Raw genomic sequence first — 19,647 nt, 5'->3', positions numbered from 1 at the left:
CCTCTCTCCTCTCGGATACCTCCATACAAGCACACGCATCAGCCTGTGTAGCCGGGTCTCTTTATCTAATGGGGTTTTTGTAAACTGTACTGATTCCAATGTTATTCCAATGTGCTTTTATGTGTTGGCTGTGTGTAACAGGCAGAGGCTGGGCACTCCTGTAAGTGTTCAGAGTTCCTGAGAATAAGGCACGGAAACGGAGCTCTTTCTCTAACCTAATGTGGCACCAGATATTTGAAAATGTAAATATAGAAAATGCAGAGCAACTGCACGTTTTAGACATCTGTAGCTAATGGAAGAGCAAAAGGGTTCTGTTTTTTAGACACTAATACTACATGGCAATACAATTGGTAGAGCTCAATTCAAACATGTTCTGTAGAAACCAGTATATGCACTATCCTGATGGCTGAATGTACCTTGACTCATTGCATTCAAACCATTGCAATTTAATATGCTTAACAGCTAAACTGGGTTCAGCTGTTGCAGATGCATTTTTCTGTCTCTTGACTGCCTGTTAGAGATGGTGGGATGTCCCATTGATGTATGATTAAAAATCTGATGCTTCAATAAAAGGCAATGCCCAATGGCACAGTGTGTTTGAGAAGGTGAGAGAGAGAGTGAGAGAGAGAGTGTTCATTGATTTGTTCAATGTGACCATTGGAGAGTGCTGATGGCTTCAGCCCTGCTCATAGCAGTCTGGGTTTCACATCACACAATGAATGAATACAGAACAATTGGCACAAGAAAGTAGCTTGTATGGGGCAGGGTTGAAACACATTTATGACTGGGCATTATGCAGGAAAACATGCCCGCCATACCTGTTCTGGAGCTACAGTATATTAAAGAGATGTCTCCAGTGCTTTAAATAACCACATATTCAATATATACAGATTCAATATATTCAACAAATATCACAATTTCAAAGGAGCAAATACAATATAACCTGTTCATGTATAATTTGTGTCCAACTTACTTTGGGAAAAGCAGTCCTCTGGGTCCAAGGCCTCCTCGTCCAGTTCTGACTCCTCGTCCTCATCCTCCCCAGGCTTCCTCAGGTCCACCGTGCTGCCTTCAGATAGGCTGATCTCATCCAGCTTCTGAGTGAGAGCAGGGGAGAGTCAGAGGCATGTGGCACACAAGCCATGTGCAGGCTGAGTTTGAGTTACTACTAGAAAATCTAGAACTACTGCTAGAAAAAAAATAAAGTGAACCAATTGCATTATATGTCAGAGGCAAGGCTTCACCTCAGTGTGTAAAAAAGGCAGTAACTGTCAAAACTCTCTGAACCCATAGCCAGGGTCAAGGGAGATGTCCAAACCTCTTTCCTTATCAACAGCCACTTACTGTATCAGTTACCCTTTCTGACAGCTTTGTAGACAGACATTGATTACAGTAACACTGTACATGAAGGGTCTCTAATTAGGAAACGCATGTGTGCTTACACATCATTACAATGTTATTATGCAGAGTTACAGTGCACTTTATGTGGAAATCTTTTTGCATGATATAAGGTCTCCACATACCGGACGCAAAGCGATTTGTTCTGTGATAAAATGGCACTTTCGCTGCGACACTAGTTTTCACACCAGTGGAGACAGGCGTGCGCGCGGTGTGATAGGCAACTCCTCTGATTGTATCATCAGCTGAAAAAAGTCACACTTACGATAGTCCTGTTCGACAGCTAATAAATATGTAGAATATATAATAGCTTTTCAGAATACTTATTTCAGTAAAGATAAACAAATCATACACATCAGCTATATCCTAAAACACTTGGAACATTTAAAAAAGATGAGATTCTGTGTTTTTATATGCGATCCCCCCCGTAGAGGAGACAGGCGTGCTAACAAGGGACAAGCCTTGATGGGTCGAATGGTCTTTTCTCATTCCCTAACTTTTTTTTTTTTTTAATTTTGAGTGACCAGTTATTATTTGTATTTATTTTTCCCCAACTTGGAATGTTGTTCTGTTTTTTCTCCTCACTGCAGCGAGCCCCCATGCATCACAGACGTTCTGAGGGTGTGTGAGCATCCTTCTTTCTCACAAGCCTAAAGCTAGAATTGCCTTTACGCTGAGTAATCCAGAGCAGAGGTGGGCGGGAGGGCGGGCTACTGATCCCGGAGAACAGAGTTTAGCCCTTGTTTATCTATCCACTCTGAATATCCTTGGTGTCTGGCCAGTAGGGTTTGCTGTTGTGCGATGAGGTGAAGCAGTCCCTGCTCACCCTGCGCTCCCAGCGGCAGCACTTTAACTGGATCACCCACTCGGGGACCTTTTGCTCCCAAACTTTTTTTATGAATATACTGTATGTATTCCTATATATATATAAACCTTGCATCCAAGATGCTAAACCAGTTTGAAAAATACAGTAAGTAGATACATACATACATACCAGTGGAGGCTCCTTAGAGGAGGCAAGGGAGGCAGTGCATCCTCTAAATTTCAGTGAAAAGAATTAAATATATATATATATATATATATATATATATATATATATATATATATATATATAATATATATATATATATATATATATATATATGTGGCAGAGAAGGAGAAAAATTGTAGTTCTAGGGGGTTGCAGGACTACAATTCCCAGAATACCGAGGGACTGCGCTGTAACACCTGTAAGTCACCTTGGATAAAGGCATCTGCCAAATACATTCATTAAGAAGAAGAAGAAGAAGAAGAAGAAGAAGAAGAAGAAGAAGAAGAAGAAGAAGAAGGAGGAGTGTTGTCAGTCAGAATACAATAATAAGATTCCACTGCTGCTGGGGTTTAAGGGGACCCCAAGCCCTCTGCCTTTTTTCTGCCTCCCCATTTTTTTTGCCCACCAGCTGCCACTGATACAAACATACATGCCTACATTTGTATGCACACACTTACAGTAAGGCTCAGTTCCTAAGTGATTTTATTTTTAACATTACATTGTGAAAACTGCTAGCATATGTTATGACCCAATCTGTTTGAGAAATGGCAGCTTTGGTTTCTAAGAAAGGGTTGTTTCTAGGAATTTGTCAGGAGATTGTGATGTGGTAAGGAAAGCTTACAAGATGTCAGACAATGCATTCAACCAAATGACCCAATTTTTTACCAAGAGAATCAAAACATCAGATGTCTTATATTTCAGATTCTTTTTGACATTGAATGAATAAAAACAAAGCACTTGCCCTTACAGTCTCTTATATTTGTGTGGTTCTGGAGCTGTGGGTTTAGTGACGTGTAAAATACACATCTGTAGTACTTCAATGACAGAAGATGGGTTTATGCCTTTGCCATTTAAAGAAAGCTGGATGTAGTTGCATAAGACCTTTACAAAGTCTCAGCCGTACACTCTGTGTGTCTGAATGGTAAAGACACTCAAGAATCAGAATGCTCTTCTTTGTCTCAATTGCCAGTGAAACATCATAGATTCAGAAACAGAAACATGTTCAGCTCAGAAGCACAGCTTTAATAAAACCCGACGTGCTTTCTCTCAGTCTAACCCTTCAAAGACTTGTGCACACAATGTATCCCAAAACTGCCGTTCTACTATACTGTTCAGGGCTACCACATAACCCTTCTAACATGTCCTTATCTGCACCAGACATAACAGAACAGGCTTCAGTCTCATTCCACACCCACTCCAATAACCTCTTACCACAGCCCCGGAATCATGAGCCTACATCTTCTGCATATATTTTCTCAGAGCAATATTAACAGGGTGCCTTTGAGGCATAATCAAGCTCTGTCAGTCAGTCTGCCAAAGCAGGATAACCCTACTGCACAGTAATAAGGGCAACACTTTACAGTAAGCGTCTCCAATTACTGTGTAAAGTAGTCATTTAGGAAATACACGTGTTCTTACACAGCATTATAATGTGTAAAGCTTTTTACACCATACGTGTAAGTACACAATTGTATCAGAAAAGGGTTAGGGTTAGGGTTATGGTTAGGGTTAGGGTTAGGGTTAGGTATAGAGTTAGGGTTAGGGTTAGGGTTAGGGTTAGGGTTAGGGTTAGAGTTAGGGTTAGGGTTAGGGTTAGGGTTAGGGTTAGGGTTAGGGTTAGGGTTAGGGTTAGGTATAGAGTTAAAGTTAGGGTTAGGGTTAGGTTTAGAGTTAGAGTTAGAGTTAGGGTTATGGTTAGGGTTTGGGTTAGGGTTAGGGTTAGAGTTAGGGTTAAGGTTAGGGTTAGGGTTAGGGTTAGGGTTAGGTTTAGGGTTAGAGTTAGGGTTAGGGTTAGGGTTAGGGTTAGGGTTAGGGTTAGGGTTAGGGTTAGGGTTAGGGTTAGGGTTAGGGTTAGGGTTAGGGTTAGGGTTAGGGTTAGGGTTAGGGTTAGGGTTAGGGTTAGGGTTAGGTTTAGAGTTAGGGTTAGGGTTAGGGTTAGGGTTAGGGTTATAGGGTTAGGGTTATGGTTAGGTTTAGGGTTAGGGTTAGGTTAGGGGTTAGGGTTAGGATCGTTCCAATAGTTAATCCCAATACCAGCCATATCTCAATTTGTTAGGGTTAGGGTTTTTAGGGTTAGGGTTAGAGTTAGGGTTATGGTTAGGGTTTGGGTTAGGGTTAGGTATAGAGTTAAAGTTAAGGTTTGGGTTAGGGTTAGGTTTAGAGTTAAAGTTAGAGTTAGGGTTATGGTTAGGGTTAGGGTTAGGGTTAGGGTTAGGGTTAAAGTTAGGGTTGGGGTTAGGGTTAGGGTTAGGGTTTGGGTTAGGGTTAGGTTAAAGTTAGGGTTAGGGTTAGGGTTAGGGTTAGGGTTAGGGTTAGGGTTAGGGTTAGGGTTAGGTTTAGAGTTAAAGTTAGAGTTAGGGTTATGGTTAGGGTTAGGTATAGAGTTAAAGTTAGGGTTAGGTTTAGAGTTAAAGCTAGAGTTAGGGTTAGGGTTAGGGTTTAGGTTAGGGTTAGAGTTAGAGTTAAAGTTAGAGTTAGGGTTATGGTTAGGGTTAAGGTTAGGGTTAGGGTTAGGGTCAAAGTTAGGGTTAGGTTTATATCAGGCAAAAAGATGTACCTACTCGTATCTATACCTGTAGAGCAGTGGTTCCTTAACTTCTACATTTCAATGGGTGTAGATATTTTACCCACAGACCACTTCCAGCATGAGACCAAATCCATATTTATTGTACAAAGTACAAGCAGCTCCTGCACTGCGCTTTGGGAACCTCTACTGCAGAACATGTACTTGCTGACAATATGCAAACTTCACTTGTAAGCATGAATAAACAAACCCATCCATTTACGTGGTAGCAGGTGGGTGAAGGCAAACACGACTTTATAGTCTGTGTCCTGATGACAGTCACAAAGTGCTGTAAAGGGTTTCAAACTCATTACGCTGCTAGTACCAGAAATGTAGTTTCCTCTCTGATTCAACTCTCTTCATGGTTCAGATTAAAAGGTGGCTGGGGTAAGGTCTGAATGAAGGGTTAGACTCAACTCTCTTCATGGTTCAGATTAAAAGGTGGCTGGGGTAAGAGCTGAATGAAGGGTTAGACTCAACTCTCTTCATGGTTCAGATTAAAAGGTGGCTGGGGTAAGGTCTGAATGAAGGGTTAGACTCAACTCTCTTCATGGTTCAGATTAAAAGGTGGCTGGGGTAAGAGCTGAATGAAGGGTTAAACTCAACTCTCTTCATGGTTCAGATTAAAACGCGACTGGGGTAAGAGCTGAATGAAGGGTTAGAGACTCTTTCAAAAGCTCCATTTAGACCAGTTCAGTAAATTCTGTTTCACAATTCAACTGGATCAATTGGAAAGAGGATGTTTGGGGGGGCGGTCACATGTATGCAGTTTAAAGATATATATAGTCTAGTACCCATTATTGATAGACATTGAAGGATAACAACCCATAATAACCATTTGTTTGCAAACTACTAATTAGCCCACAGAACTGCTCTGGATGGCTCTTTGCTGTTACACTCTTAAAATGTGACTCATCCTTTCAAACAGACAAGTCTACTAATCAGGCCAAGAGAACACTACTGTTACTTTGAGTAAAGTCTTGGACTACAGCTTAACTGGGTTGATCTACAGCACTTTCAATTCATTTGGTTCCCAACAGATTGGTGTTATCTACTTATTATTTCATTTTTTGTAATTAAATTCATATATACAATATGGATGGTGTTTGCTGGTACATGTACATTAAGGTAAACACGGAATCAGTTACTTTGTTACGCTATAAGGATGAGGCCAGACCATGTTTGAAATCTTAACAGTGTTTACCATTTATTAGTTTCAAATACCCACATTACATTCTACATTGAAGATTATTGTCTGAATACAATACGTGCCAGAAGTATTAACAGAGATGATGATACCTCAAAAGAAATGATCAGATTACCTGAACCCCTGAAGAGACAGCTTCAGACGTTACCCCAATGATCCAGATGATCTGGAGGTATTGGAAGCTCCTCTGGGCCTTGTATTTATACTCTAGCAGCTCAGAGCCTATGTGACTACAGTTTGTTTCTGCTGTCTTACCAGTTATAGTTGTCAACAGTAAAATGTGTTATTCAGCTGTATTCCACCCAGGTGCAACCAACCACTAACTACTATATTTTACAAGCTTACTATGGTTAATTATTTCTCATACTTTCTTGCATATCAGTCACCATTATAAGCCTAAGGCCAAGTGGGTCATTGCCGTAGCAGCTCACCTTATGTCAATATCAACCTGCAAACTGGTTATTGCATCATTGCACTGTGAGCAGTAACATTTCCCTAACACAGGGTGTTCTGTTGCTCTGTGCAATGACCGCTGCTCCTTACCAGGTGCTTTGACGTCTGTGTCACTTGCAATATCGGGGGCTAGCAAGGTTGGAAATGTATTTTCAGTCATGTACATTATAGGACACTTTTTACTTTGAAGTAGGGAAGAACGTTTTGTGTACATATGAAAGGGTCAAGTGGGGAGACCTGTTGAATTTGGTTGATTTGACACAGAATGGCTCCCTTTTATTTCAGTCAGGTGGTATTAGTTCTGGTATTAGAAGCGCCTAAAATATGCTTGATGTTTATCCAAGGTTAAAGTGAGTTCCCTGCCAGAACCATCGCTTTGCTTAATTTTCAGCAAACATACAAACTGTATACAAACTGCAACACAATAACCTTGTTCTGTGTACCAGTCAAAAAAAAAAAGATCAGCTGATGTAAATCAATCGTATCCTGTGAGAATCTCATAGAGCCTCAAAGTGACATCATGCTTCCCCAGAAGCACCTATATTTGGCATATATCCATTGCTTCCTGCTGGCACTCTACTCTGAGGCACGGGCTGCTTCTGTATGTGTGAGAGTCACACCATGTGCCGTGACAAAACTGCCAGGAGACCACAAAAACTATTGCCATAGAAGGTCTCTGTTGGAGGACTCAAGGATCCCAAAGAGACCTCTTGTCACTCACAACCCCTCAGGTATGAACGCGTCAAAGAGAGTCTTCCAAAAATAAACTGCATTGGGCTTTACTGTGTGGAGCCTGAGCCCACCTCATCCTGTTCAGTTGTTCTCGACTCCCACTGACTTTTCCTCAGGCCACGGACAGATGCCATGCCTGTGTGGTTTCCGGTGTGTAACAGGAAAAGCCTCGGCAATGTGAATTTGAGATTTGTTTTCTCTGTAGCTCCCGGAAAGGTGACTGCACAGGATGGGATTACTGCTTAATTAACGCTGTCACACCAAGGTCACAAATCACTGAGGGACCCAACCCAACAAATTCTTTCTTTCAAGGTCAAAATCTTGGGGGAACCTTTACTGGGACAATTTTTTTTATATTTCCTACAGGAGCTATAAACTCACCACTACACTATTAAAAGAAAAACTAAACTAAACAATTCCTCAAAATGAAAAGCAGTTACATAAGACAACACTGACTGCACAAAACAATACGAGTGAGCATTTAAAACAGAGGTGGGGTAGGTGATATTAACAGTTACAATAAATGAATACATCTCTCAAAGTAGCTCAATGAGAAGCATTTTAAACAGCTGTAGAAAGTTTCGAAAGTTAACACGCAAATGAATGCATGTATTTTTTCTCTAGGTGCTGCTGTTTGACTGTTTTAAAGCCATGGCTTCAAAGCCAGAATTCCTACAGCATATCAGCTCCAGTATTACTTTCCTAATGCCCTCATTTCCCCCTGTTGCTTTACACCACATCCACATGGCCCACACTCCATGTGTGCACCTCAGAGATGCTTGCCATCACTAGATGCTACAATGCTCAGTGTTCAGTGAAGCCTGCTAGGGTTACACATACCAGTGGCATTTACCATCAGCACTGGCTTAAAAATAGCCTCAACAGAGAATGTGTACAAAGAAGCATTCACCGTGTTGTAAACAGCAATGAAATAGGACTCTGTATATCTTTCAGCCTGCTTGCCATGTGGCAGCTTTATCCTGGAACACCTCCATCCTGGCTCAGGGGCTGCGTGCACTTGGCTAAGATACTTATGTGGTCTTTATCAAAACAACTGACAGGAAATACATGAAATTTCAGCAAAGCAAACTTTTTATTATTTTTTTTTTAATAATGTCACCTTATTATTTTTAGATTTTTTTTTAATATTTCTGTGTACTGTATGTGGATGTTTAGTTTTCTGTGTGTGTTTTTTTAATGCATTTTTTGATGAATTGCACATGAAATGTCTGCATCGCAGGGTTTTACAAGGGAACATTCTTTTTTATGTCCCCATGCAATTTTGCTTATGTAATGGAACTGTGTGATAAATAAAGAGAATGGGAAAAAAACTGGTAACATTTCCTGTAGTTGATACAGATTTCTCTTGCATGTCTGGGCCCCATCTCCTCCACGCTAGATCCAGCTTCATAGAAGCAGACTAGTCACGTGACCAAAAGCATGCTGGACATTGGGAGGTGAATATCCAATGACAATCATGCCACGTGACAAAGGTAGGAAGTAATAATAAAAAAATAAAAAAAATTGAGCAGCTGTTATTTGCACTGTCCTTACAAAGGTACCAACAAATGTTCCTGTCAGGACACTGCATATGGACATGAATAACCCATACACTGAAACCCTAAACCTAAAGTCAGTGTCCCATACTGCAGCCATGACACATCTAAAGCAGTTCATGTTTGGCAGTGAAGAAGCGTTTTTGTTACTTTAAAAAAAAAGTGACTGGAGGTGCTGACTTCCTCAGTTGTCCCAACAGGAACATTTCGTGGTACCTTTGTAGGCACTGCGTTATTTGCAGTCAGCCGCTTCTTAATATTTGACGTGCACATTTTTTGCAAAATTTAAATGATTAAGCAAAATTAAAAACGCTTGACACTTTACTAACGTTTAAACATTTAACCTCTAAATGATTAACACCCCTAGTTCAAATCAATACAGCTGCACATATGCCAACAGCCCCTATATGGTCGGGACAGTCCCGATTTCCTAGCAAATGTCCTGCGTCCCAAAGCATAGGAAGACAGACCGGATATTTATACATAGAAATTTTTGTTATGACTCCTCCCATGTGTATGAAGCATATCACCCCCCCCCCCCCCCCCCCAGAGACGAGTGTCCCGCTGAACAGTTTCCAAATGTTGGCAAGTATGCAGCTGTGTAATCCTATATAAGATTGCCTGGGGCTAATGCACTACATGCAGATTATCCTGATGCTGTTTAAGAAGTAGAGAAGGGTTTTAACAACCTCTCCTGATAAAGCATCAGCAAGCATGTACTGTAGGCCTAAGTGAATGGAAACAGCTTCCGATGAAGTGTCAGATAAAGACAATTCACCGGAGACTGTATCCATCGATTTCATTTCATTCCCCACATCGTTTCGTGCTTTTGAATTCAGATCTCCTGATGAGAGGAGGGTCAGTCAGCAGTACAGAGTTGCTGCAGTCCGGTGTGATGAGAGCACAGCTCAATCCTGTCATTCTGTCCAGGATCCTACTCTATGTGCTGACCCATATTGTAAAATCCATTTTCTTCACTGGAATTAGCTTTACAGTACCATCATTGCTGGCCCTCCTTTTATTAATCACTTGTTTTTAGTTTTTTTTTTTTTTTTTTTTTTTGTATGTTAATTCAAGCAAATATTTGTAAAACAGTACTACAGATAAATAAATAGCTGTGTGCTGTTATCACAAGACATAGAAAAGCATAACAGCGAATGTTAACTGAGTACAAACACCGATGCTCTTGCTTAAAAATATGAAGTTCAGTAGTAACAAACAATACAATTACCATGAATACATTGTCGCGGTATTGATTAATTCAGCCCAGTGATCTTTAATACAATGTAACATTGTAAAGAACATATGTTACAGACTGCATTCATTTGAAGGGCAACTGTCTAACTTATATATAGACTAGTTCCAGCCAGACACTTTCAATGCATCTTAATACCCAGTGATATCAATTCATCTTTAGGCTACTAAGAAATCTACTCCCTGCTCAGCCTATGACTCACATATGAGACCACGTGCCAGTCTGCTAACCTGCTCCTGAAGTCCTGGATTAGATTCCAGCAGGACCCGGACTGGACTGGACTCAACATGCTGTATCAAGATATTACAATTAGATTCCAGCAGGACCCGGACTGGACTGGACTCAACATGCTGTATCAAGATATTACAATTAGATTCCAGCAGGACCCGGACTGGACTGGACTCAACATGCTGTATCAAGATATTACAATTAGATTCCAGCAGGACCCGGACTGGACTGGACTCAACATGCTGTATCAAGATATTACAATTAGATTCCAGCAGGACCTGGCCAGACTGGACTGGACTCAACACGCTGTGTCCAGCGTAAACAGAGCTGACGTTCTTAGGGTTAGGTTTTTCTTAGGTATTTATATGATTGCTTGGTATTTACTATTTTCTGTTACATGGCAGACCAACAGTGAACATTAAGGAGTCTCTTGTACTTCACCAGAATTTTTACATGAGCATCAGCATTGATGAAGCAAAAAAAAAAGAAAAGAAAAAACAAGCGAGAACACGCCTTTGGTGTTCTCATAGCTAGGGAAGGCCATGGCTGTATCGAGCTCTTAGAATTAGATTCCAGCAGGACCCGCCTTTTATTTGGCAGACACCTTTATCCAAGGTGACTCACAGGTGTTACAGGGCAGTACTGCACAGGGTTACAATGCAAGATTGATATTTAAATACAGCGTAGTTTACAGTAAGTGCAAACAATGCTACTAAAATACAATATGAAAAAGGATGCAACAAGTTAGGTTTTAACACTAGAACCACCAAGGCGGTCATTCTGATCATTTTTGGAATTTAAATTTAAATTTTAAGACACAGAATTGTGCTTTCCTGACTCTTCCTCAATATAACCCTAATTACCCTGACAAAGAAATAAAACAAACAAACAAAAAAAGCCTATCTTCACTTGGAGACCAAGACTAAACTTGTTTTTCCTAAACTAAAGGGTTGAGACAGCTAAGCCGTTTTCCTAACAAAACCATGGTTACACACAGCATTCATTGGATACAGCACTTCCTGCTTGCACACCACTGGGACAGTAACACTGTAGAGCATATTCACGCACTGTAGAGCACGTTCACGCACTGTAGAGCATATTCACACACTGTAGAGCATATTCACGCACTGTAGAGCACGTTCACGCACTGTAGAGCACGTTCACACACTTTAGAGCATATTCACGCACTGTAGAGCACATTCACACACTGTAGAGCATATTCACGCACTGTAGAGCACGTTCACACACTGTAGAGCATATTCACGCACTGTAGAGCACGTTCACACACTGTAGAGCATATTCACGCACTGTAGAGCACATTCACACACTGTAGAGCATATTCACGCACTGTAGAGCACATTCACACACTGTAGAGCATATTCACACACTGTAGAGCACGTTCACACACTGTAGAGCACATTCACACACTGTAGAGCACGTTCACGCATTGTAGAGCATGTTCACACACTGTAGAGCATATTCACGCACTGTAGAGCATGTTCATGCATTGTAGAGCATGTTCACACACTGTAGAGCATGTTCACACACTGTAGAGCATATTCACACACTGTAGAGCACGTTCACACACTGTAGAGCATATTCACGCACTGTAGAGCACGATCACGCACTGTAGAGCATATTCACACACTGTAGAGCATATTCACGCACTGTAGAGCATATTCACACACTGTAGAGCATATTCACGCACTGTAGAGCATATTCACACACTGTAGAGCACGTTCACACACTGTAGAGCATATTCACACACTGTAGAGCACGTTCACACACTGTAGAGCATATTCACGCACTGTAGAGCACGATCACGCACTGTAGAGCATATTCACACACTGTAGAGCACGATCACACACTGTAGAGCACATTCACGCACTGTAGAGCATGTTCACGCACTGTAGAGCATATTCACACACTGTAGAGCACGTTCACACACTGTAGAGCATATTCACACACTGTAGAGCATATTCACGCACTGTAGAGCATATTCACACACTGTAGAGCACGTTCACACACTGTAGAGCATATTCACGCACTGTAGAGCATGTTCACGCACTGTAGAGCATATTCACACACTGTAGAGCACGTTCACGCACTGTAGAGCATATTCACACACTGTAGAGCACGTTCACACACTGTAGAGCATATTCACGCACTGTAGAGCACGATCACGCACTGTAGAGCATATTCACACACTGTAGAGCACATTCACGCACTGTAGAGCATATTCACACACTGTAGAGCACGATCACGCACTGTAGAGCATATTCACACACTGTAGAGCACGTTCACACACTGTAGAGCACATTCACACACTGTAGAGCACGTTCACGCATTGTAGAGCATGTTCACTGTAGAGCATATTCACACACTGTAGAGCACGTTCACGCACTGTAGAGCATATTCACACACTGTAGAGCATATTCACGCACTGTAGAGCATATTCACACACTGTAGAGCACGTTCACACACTGTAGAGCATATTCACGCACTGTAGAGCACGTTCACGCACTGTAGAGCATATTCACACACTGTAGAGCATGTTCACGCACTGTAGAGCATATTCACACACTGTAGAGCATATTCACGCACTGTAGAGCACACACACTGTAGAGCATATTCACGCACTGTAGAGCATGTTCACACACTGTAGAGCACGTTCACACACTGTAGAGCATATTCACGCACTGTAGAGCACGATCACGCACTGTAGAGCATATTCACACACTGTAGAGCACGATCACGCACTGTAGAGCATATTCACACACTGTAGAGCATATTCACGCACTGTAGAGCATATTCACACACTGTAGAGCACGTTCACGCACTGTAGAGCATATTCACACACTGTAGAGCATATTCACGCACTGTAGAGCATATTCACACACTGTAGAGCATTTCACGCACTGTAGAGCATATTCACACACTGTAGAGCACGATCACGCACTGTAGAGCATATTCACACACTGTAGAGCACGATCACGTACTGTAGAGCATATTCACACACTGTAGAGCATATTCACGCACTGTAGAGCACGTTCACGCACTGTAGAGCACGTTCACACACTGTAGAGCATATTCACGCACTGTAGAGCACATTCACACACTGTAGAGCATATTCACGCACTGTAGAGCACGTTCACACACTGTAGAGCATATTCACGCACTGTAGAGCACATTCACACACTGTAGAGCATATTCACGCACTGTAGAGCACATTCACACACTGTAGAGCATATTCACGCACTGTAGAGCACGTTCACACACTGTAGAGCATATTCACGCACTGTAGAGCACGTTCACACACTGTAGAGCATATTCACGCACTGTAGAGCACGTTCACGCACTGTAGAGCACATTCACACACTGTAGAGCATATTCACGCACTGTAGAGCACATTCACACACTGTAGAGCATATTCACGCACTGTAGAGCACATTCACACACTGTAGAGCATATTCACGCATTGTAGAGCATGTTCACACACTGTAGAGCATATTCACGCACTGTAGAGCATGTTCACACACTGTAGAGCACGTTCACACACTGTAGAGCATATTCACACACTGTAGAGCACGATCACGCACTGTAGAGCATATTCACACACTGTAGAGCATGTTCACGCACTGTAGAGCACATTCACACACTGTAGAGCATATTCACGCACTGTAGAGCATATTCACACACTGTAGAGCACGTTCACACACTGTAGAGCATATTCACACACTGTAGAGCATGTTCACGCACTGTAGAGCATATTCACACACTGTAGAGCACGTTCACACACTGTAGAGCATATTCACGCACTGTAGAGCACGTTCACGCACTGTAGAGCACATTCACACACTGTAGAGCATATTCACGCACTGTAGAGCACATTCACACACTGTAGAGCATATTCACGCACTGTAGAGCATATTCACGCACTGTAGAGCACGTTCACGCACTGTAGAGCATATTCACACACTGTAGAGCATATTCACGCACTGTAGAGCATATTCACACACTGTAGAGCATATTCACGCACTGTAGAGCATATTCACACACTGTAGAGCATATTCACGCACTGTAGAGCATATTCACACACTGTAGAGCACGATCACGTACTGTAGAGCATATTCACACACTGTAGAGCATATTCACGCACTGTAGAGCACGTTCACGCACTGTAGAGCACGTTCACACACTGTAGAGCATATTCACGCACTGTAGAGCACATTCACACACTGTAGAGCATATTCACGCACTGTAGAGCACGTTCACACACTGTAGAGCATATTCACGCACTGTAGAGCACATTCACACACTGTAGAGCATATTCACACACTGTAGAGCATATTCACGCACTGTAGAGCATATTCACACACTGTAGAGCACGTTCACACACTGTAGAGCATATTCACGCACTGTAGAGCACGTTCACGCACTGTAGAGCATATTCACACACTGTAGAGCATATTCACGCACTGTAGAGCATATTCACACACTGTAGAGCATATTCACGCACTGTAGAGCATATTCACACACTGTAGAGCACGTTCACACACTGTAGAGCATATTCACGCACTGTAGAGCATATTCACGCACTGTAGAGCATATTCACACACTGTAGAGCACGTTCACACACTGTAGAGCATATTCACACACTGTAGAGCATATTCACGCACTGTAGAGCATATTCACACACTGTAGAGCATATTCACGCACTGTAGAGCATATTCACACACTGTAGAGCACGACACGCACTGTAGAGCATATTCACGCACTGTAGAGCACGTTCACACACTGTAGAGCATATTCACACACTGTAGAGCACGTTCACGCACTGTAGAGCATATTCACACACTGTAGAGCACGATCACGCACTGTAGAGCATATTCACACACTGTAGAGCACGTTCACGCACTGTAGAGCATATTCACACACTGTAGAGCATATTCACGCACTGTAGAGCATATTCACACACTGTAGAGCACGTTCACGCACTGTAGAGCATATTCACACACTGTAGAGCATATTCACGCACTGTAGAGCATATTCACGCACTGTAGAGCATGTTCACGCACTGTAGAGCATATTCACACACTGTAGAGCATATTCACGCACTGTAGAGCACGATCACGCACTGTAGAGCATATTCACACACTGTAGAGCACGATCACGCACTGTAGAGCATATTCACACACTGTAGAGCATATTCACGCACTGTAGAGCATGTTCACGCACTGTAGAGCATATTCACACACTGTAGAGCACGTTCACACACTGTAGAGCATATTCACGCACTGTAGAGCACGATCACGCACTGTAGAGCATATTCACACACTGTAGAGCACGATCACGCACTGTAGAGCATATTCACACACTGTAGAGCACGTTCACGCACTGTAGAGCATATTCACACACTGTAGAGCACGATCACGCACTGTAGAGCATATTCACACACTGTAGAGCACGATCACGCACTGTAGAGCATATTCACACACTGTAGAGCACGATCACGCACTGTAGAGCATATTCACACACTGTAGAGCACATTCACGCACTGTAGAGCATATTCACACACTGTAGAGCATATTCACACACTGTAGAGCATATTCACGCACTGTAGAGCATATTCACACACTGTAGAGCATATTCACGCACTGTAGAGCATATTCACACACTGTAGAGCATATTCACACACTGTAGAGCACGTTCACACACTGTAGAGCATATTCACGCACTGTAGAGCATATTCACACACTGTAGAGCATATTCACACACTGTAGAGCATATTCACACACTGTAGAGCACATTCACACACTGTAGAGCATATTCACGCACTGTAGAGCACGTTCACACACTGTAGAGCATATTCACGCACTGTAGAGCACGTTCACACACTGTAGAGCATATTCACACACTGTAGAGCACGTTCACACACTGTAGAGCATATTCACGCACTGTAGAGCACGATCACGCACTGTAGAGCATATTCACACACTGTAGAGCACGATCACGCACTGTAGAGCATATTCACACACTGTAGAGCATATTCACGCACTGTAGAGCATATTCACACACTGTAGAGCACGTTCACACACTGTAGAGCATATTCACACACTGTAGAGCACGTTCACACACTGTAGAGCATATTCACGCACTGTAGAGCATATTCACGCACTGTAGAGCATGTTCACACACTGTAGAGCATGTTCACACACTGTAGAGCATATTCACGCACTGTAGAGCACGTTCACGCACTGTAGAGCATATTCACACACTGTAGAGCACGATCACACACTGTAGAGCACATTCACGCACTGTAGAGCATGTTCACGCACGGTAGAGCATATTCACACACTGTAGAGCACGTTCACACACTGTAGAGCATATTCACGCACTGTAGAGCACGATCACGCACTGTAGAGCATATTCACACACTGTAGAGCACGTTCACACACTGTAGAGCACATTCACACACTGCAGAGCATGTTCACGCACTGTAGAGCATATTCACGCACTGTAGAGCATATTCACGCATTGTAGAGCATGTTCACACACTGTAGAGCATGTTCACACACTGTAGCGCATATTCACGCATTGTAGAGCATGTTCACACACTGTAGAGCATATTCACACACTGTAGAGCATGTTCACACACTGTAGAGCACGTTCACACACTGTAGAGCATATTCACGCACTGTAGAGCATATTCACGCATTGTAGAGCATGTTCACACACTGTAGAGCATGTTCACACACTGTAGCGCATATTCACGCATTGTTGAGCATGTTCACACACTGTAGAGCATATTCACACATTGTAGAGCATGTTCACACACTGTAGAGCACGTTCACACACTGTAGAGCACGTTCACACACTGTAGAGCATATTCACGCACTGTAGAGCATGTTCACACACTGAAAAAAGCCAGCAACACCACTGAAGCACACTACTCAAGTGGTGTTGCCTAATCAGCCATGAGTCAGTGTGAATTTAGGAGGCACAGGAGCTAGCATATCAAACAGAAATGAATCCAGACACTGTCACAACTTTCCTGAGACCCATCGCTTTCACATGGACATAAACTAATGAGACATTTACAGAATGTTTTATGCTGACTGCAAACACTTTAATGTATGTTTTTGAAATCCATATGGAACAGGCACACAAGGTTCATAGGATACAGTATGTGACATGGGTTCAAATTCTGGGTGCTGTATGTGTTTCCTCTGCTTGTGGTTGATGATGATATATAAACCATATCTATCAGGGCAGGTGTGCGAATGCAAAAGAAAAGCCATGTCACTCAAAAAAGCCCATTTTGATGACCTTGGTCACCATTTGATTTCCCACATGGGGGTGACCCTGACAAATAACCTTATTACCTTTCTGAAGCACGTGTCAATGGACTGTCAACATAAAACAATGAATTGACCTAAGAGCTGGAATGACCCTTGTTGGTCCACTCTATATTTTATAACCTATTTTATGGTGCAATGCAATCAGCTCACAGCAGACATGGAAACTGCAAAATCCATCGTAAATATAAACTGGATTGTTGTCAGGGCTAGACATGGATAAGCAGCTTGAACTAAAATGAAATTACACTACAAATACATTTCCATCTGATTAAGCCATATGTAACAGGCAGTGCTGTGTGATACAGTTTCATTACGCATTCTGTCCTGTCCCCTGTCAGTGAGATGAGATGAGGTTAAACGGGTTCAGTACATTAATTTGGGGTACAGGAGGAACAAAGACAATAAGTGCTGTGGACCTCAAGTACCTGAAGCACCCCTATGTAGATAATGCAGCAGTTCAGTAGCTCATCAGCCAACAGGGGGTGGTACTGAGTACCCCCTGGTAAAGCTAAAGCGCTGTGGTACTGAGCACTGCTTTGGGGATTGTAACGTCGAGGATCCTTGCATGGACTGAATAACCCCGCCTGGCAGGCATCAAGGGAAAGCTGTCCTCTGAATGGCATTGATTGCTGTAAATCTATTAAAGGTGCTTCTGGCTAATTATCCTGGAGCCTGTCTTGTGTTTTGTGTGAAGCAGGATCATGTAGATTCATGCATTCATTCCGAAATTAGTACTTTTTTTTCCATTTTCCAAGCAATGTGTCTTTTTGGAAGACAGAAAACGGTATTCTGTCCCTTTAATCTGAGCCAGGGGGATTATAGTTCCTGACAGCACTCCGCACTGAAGGGATTTGTTGCCTCTCCTGTGACCGTGACCGGAAGCTTTGGAGCGGTTAACCTCTGAGAGGAGAGCTCCCACTTCAGCGCCTGACAGCCAGCCCACAATCTGACATGCCCCAAAACTGCAGCTGGATACTTCAAGGGCACAATGGAAAAACAAATCTCCAGTTAATAAGACAAAGCAATTTTCAAGAGCCAGCAAGCTTTCACTCCAACATAAACTACCTGGGATACAACAAGCGATTTTGCCATGGAATGTGGGAAGCCAGCCCAGTTCTGAGCATTCCCACTGGGTTTGTTTCGCTGCTACCTGCATGCTTTGCTTTTTTCTTTTTATTTTACTATGACCCTATTAAACCTAGTAACTTGCAGTTTTAAAAATTAAATTGCTGAATTCAAAAACACTATTATTTAAAAAAATATGAATATTTACAGAACAAACCTTGTACAGAATATATTTTTGCATACAGTTTTCAAACTATTGTTTCATTAGTTTTATTTTGTTTTACAACCGTTTACATTTGTGAAATTAAAACAACAAGTTTAACTTTGCAAAAACTGTCAAGCTTGGTGTCATCTGAAAGAGGGATTGCTCTTGTTTAAAATAAAGAAAATTTCTAATTATAGATTTTTCTTGGTTTGTGAGTTATGTTTATTTGAATAAAACATCTCTACTGTTTGCAGAAATTCTTAAGACTCTTCGGAAGGGTTCTAGAACTATTCTGGGGTCTGTAGGGTTAAGTAATTGTTCTGTTGCTCATTTGCTGTGCCTCGTTCATTACAGTCTGGAAGAGCTGCTGCTGCTGATGCTCTGGGTCGTTACATAACTTGTCACATGGGAGCTTGAATGAGAGAAACCACTTCCTACTGACATCTCAATTACATCAGTGACAAAATACAACAACAACTGATAATAATAATAATATAATAATAATAATAATAATAATAATAATAATAATAATAATAATAATAATAATAAATAATAATAATAATTCGACACTCAATCATAAAGTCTGAAAACCAC

General features: G+C 42.0%; 1 protein-coding gene across 2 annotated transcripts in view; it reads right to left on the bottom strand.

The window, feature by feature from the left end:
- Positions 1-19,647, bottom strand: part of LOC121309989 (sodium channel protein type 4 subunit alpha-like) — a 162,751-nt gene that overhangs the window by 25,760 nt on the left and 117,344 nt on the right. For both annotated transcript variants that reach the window (XM_041243181.1, XM_041243187.1), the window contains exon 18: positions 974-1,097. In XM_041243181.1, coding sequence (XP_041099115.1) covers positions 974-1,097 — 124 coding nt within the window. The remainder of the gene's footprint in view (positions 1-973; positions 1,098-19,647) is intronic.

Source organism: Polyodon spathula, chromosome 3, assembly GCF_017654505.1.
Source record: "Polyodon spathula isolate WHYD16114869_AA chromosome 3, ASM1765450v1, whole genome shotgun sequence".
In the NCBI taxonomy this organism is placed as follows: domain Eukaryota; kingdom Metazoa; phylum Chordata; class Actinopteri; order Acipenseriformes; family Polyodontidae; genus Polyodon; species Polyodon spathula.
This window is presented reverse-complemented; position numbering and strand designations above follow the sequence as displayed.